Here is a 3,147-nt window from a genome sequence, read left to right as displayed (position 1 = left end):
GGGCTTTGCAAACTGGTGGTGGCTGCAGGCAGGGCTGGTGGATCCGCACTGGGGTTGGTCCCCTGGGGTGGGGAGGGCGAGGGGGGCTGGCGGAGGCCGCTGGGCGAAGGGGCTTGCCCAAACCCATCGGGTTTTGGGCTGACGTTGCGGGGGGTGGCTGTCCCCGCAGGGCCTCTGGAAAACACCTACGGTGACTTTTGGCGCATGGTGTGGGAGCAAAATGTCCTGGTGATCGTGATGACAACCCGGTGAGTGCCCGGGGCTGGGGAGCACAGCCCTGGGGTTTGGGATTTTTTTGGGAAAACGAGTGATTTTGCTGTGGGATGAGCCGCGCTGGGCTCTCTGCTGTCACCCTGCACCCGTGATGCCGGGCAGAGCCCCGCAGGGTGGGGACACCCACCACATCACGGATGGACCGTTCGGTCCCTGTGGGATCCTCAAGGGGATCTAGCAGAGTGACGAGGACATCACCAGCTTGTCCTTCTGCTCCCAGGCTGGAGGAGGGAGGCAGGAGAAAGTGCGGCCAGTACTGGCCCCTGGAGAAGGATTTCCAGGTGTGCTTCGGGGCCCTGACCGTCACCAACCTGGGCGTGGAGAACCTCAACCATTACAAGAAAACCATCCTGGAGATCCACAGCTCGGAGGTTCGTGGCCACAGCCTGGCAGGGGACGGCACGGGAGCACGGGGAGGGTCCTCTGTGGCCAGGGGCAGAGGAAAGGAGAGGCTCTAACCCCCTGCTTTCCTCCAGACCAGGGAGCGGCGGCTGGTGTCCCACTTCCAGTACTTGAGCTGGCCGGATTACGGCGTCCCCTCCTCCGCAGCCACTCTCATCGACTTTTTGGGGGCCGTGAAGCAGCAGCAGAGGGTGGCGGTCAGCTCCCTGGGACCTCGCTTCAAGGGTCACCCTGGGGGACCCCCGATTGTGGTGCACTGCAGCGCCGGCATCGGCAGGACAGGTAAGGGGGTAACCCCGCTGCTTGGGTGGAGGTCTTGGTGGTGGTGGTGGGCAAGTCCAGCCTCCCCAGGGCATATCCATCTCGGGGACCTGTGGTGCGTTTGCAAGCCAGTTTGCCAGGGCTGCACGTCCCCAGGACTTACTGGTGGACCTGAGGCATCTCTGCCCTGCTTCTCCCGATGCCGGTGGTCTCGTGCAGGAGGTTGATGGGGTGCTGAGGAGCACCATCTCGCAGCGATGGCTCTTTGGTGGCTGACGCCGTCCCCCTGTCGTTGTCCTCAGGTACTTTCTGTGCGCTGGACATCTGCCTGTCCCAGCTGCAGGACGTGGGCACACTGAACATCTACCAGACGGTGCTGCGCATGAGAACCCAGCGCGCCTTCAGCATCCAGACCCCCGAGCAGTATTACTTCTGTTACACCGCCGTCCTCGAGCACGCCCAGCGCGAGGGCCTGCTGCTCACCAACCACAGCCGGGCCGGCCAGGAGAAGAGCTCGCCGGGACACTGAGACCCGTCGCCTCCCTACGGAACCTCCTCCCCCCTTCTCATCCTCTCGGAGCTGCCAGAGCCTGCCGGCATTCGGCAGAGCCGTCAGGGCGACGGTGCCGGAACGTGGAGGTGGCCGCCCCTCCTCGACTATTAGCACTGCTGTCGAACTGTGCCTTATCCAAGTTGCCTGCACCTCGCCGGGGGGTGGAGGACGGCGCGGGAAGAGGCTCTCGCTCCCCTCCGTGGTATTACTGGAGGGGGGATGGAGGGGTTGGTTGGTTGGTTGGGGAGGTGGTTTTTCTTCTCTAAGAGTTTTTTTTTATTATTATTATTTGTTTTCTCGTTGGGACCATCTAAAATGTATCTAGAGAAGGGGCTTTGCAAAGCCCTAGGAAATGTATTTCCAGTCCTGCCCTGGCCCAGGGCTTAGGAAGAGGCGCCTACTTCAGTCTTACCTGCCACTAAGTCTGTGTGTCTGTATGTATGTGTGTATATAATATATCCTCGCTGTGCCCAACCCCGGCTATTATATAGATACATATATACAAGCACCCATTGTAGCAGCTCCTGCGGGTCCCCACCGTCCTGCCATCTCACCGCTGTGATCTCTGGAGCGGTGAGTTTGGTCCTGGCTCTGTCTTGACTTCCCCGTCCCCCCCACCTCTTTTTCCCTTTCCTGCTCCTTGCGGGGACCCGGGACCCATCCCGCAGGAGGCACGGGGGATGCTCGGAGGCATCCCCCTCCTTTCCTTGTCTCGTCTTCCCCGTCCTCGTCTCCTGCTGGGAGAGGGCAGCTCTGCTCCCGGGAGGAGGATCTGGAGGATTTTGGCCAGGAGCTCGCTGGAGTCCCCTGCCCCTCGGGGTGCAGCCACGGGTGTCACTAGGTACGAGGTGATGGGGACAGATGGGGACCGACCGGCTTTCCAGGTTGCCCAGCTTTCCCAAGCCGGTAGTGGGAACCTGCGGGCCCAGCCCTGCAGTGAGTCACAGGCTGGAAAAGCGCTGAGCAAAAAGAATAAAAAAAAAAAAAAAAAAGCCAAAACCCACCACCCCGGCCCCCAGCCCCTCCATGCTGCCCGGGGAGCGGGGACCAGCAGCACCTGGGTCTCAGTAACTTTATACTGTAATAAGCTCTTTGAATGTGTATATTCTTATTTTTTTATAATCTTGAGGGGGGGATGGGGTTTATTTTTTTTTTGTTTAGGTTTTTTTTTTTTGTATTTAACATTAACTTGATCCAAGCCAGAGCCAGATGTATTTGTAAATGTTCCTATTTTGCTCTTGTTCAGAGAAACATTTTTGTTGTTGTTACTTTCGAGTTTTGGGTTTGTTTTTATTTGTATCAACATATAAATACACTACCGGTGACCAGTCCTCATAGCTCTTGTGGTGGAGTCGGTCAGGGGCAGGAGAGGAGAGGGAGGGAGGGAGTTCAGGGCTTTGCACACCTTGTGGTCCCCAAAAGCGAGCTGGCTCCATCCCTGGGGACGCAGGGACCTGCTGCAGCCTCCCACCTCGTCCCCTCCCAGCAATTTGGGGGGCACAGGGCCGTGCTGGGCAGCACGGGGTAGGACTTACACGTAAGAGCCAGCTGCCCCGCTCCTGGGTGAGGTTCCGTGAGAGATAACCAGGCTGCAGGCAGCTTTCCTGGACGGGCAGGATAATGGCAGCAGGATGGGCTGCACAGTCCCGTTAGCTAGG

At 59.1% G+C, this 3,147-nt stretch overlaps 1 protein-coding gene across 1 annotated transcript in view; it reads left to right on the top strand.

The window, feature by feature from the left end:
• PTPN9 (protein tyrosine phosphatase, non-receptor type 9) overlaps positions 1-1,465 on the top strand; it is a 5,977-nt gene extending 4,512 nt beyond the window's left edge. Inside the window, exons 10-13 of the mRNA XM_009886704.1 lie at positions 170-248; positions 494-644; positions 750-957; positions 1,239-1,465. Of these exons, the coding sequence (XP_009885006.1) occupies positions 170-248; positions 494-644; positions 750-957; positions 1,239-1,465 (665 nt within the window). The remainder of the gene's footprint in view (positions 1-169; positions 249-493; positions 645-749; positions 958-1,238) is intronic.
• The last annotated feature ends 1,682 nt before the right edge of the window (positions 1,466-3,147 follow it).

This window comes from Charadrius vociferus, unplaced genomic scaffold (assembly GCF_000708025.1).
Source record: "Charadrius vociferus isolate BGI_N301 unplaced genomic scaffold, ASM70802v2 scaffold356, whole genome shotgun sequence".
In the NCBI taxonomy this organism is placed as follows: domain Eukaryota; kingdom Metazoa; phylum Chordata; class Aves; order Charadriiformes; family Charadriidae; genus Charadrius; species Charadrius vociferus.
Note: the sequence above shows the minus strand (reverse complement) of the source record. Positions and strands in the feature narration are given on the sequence as shown.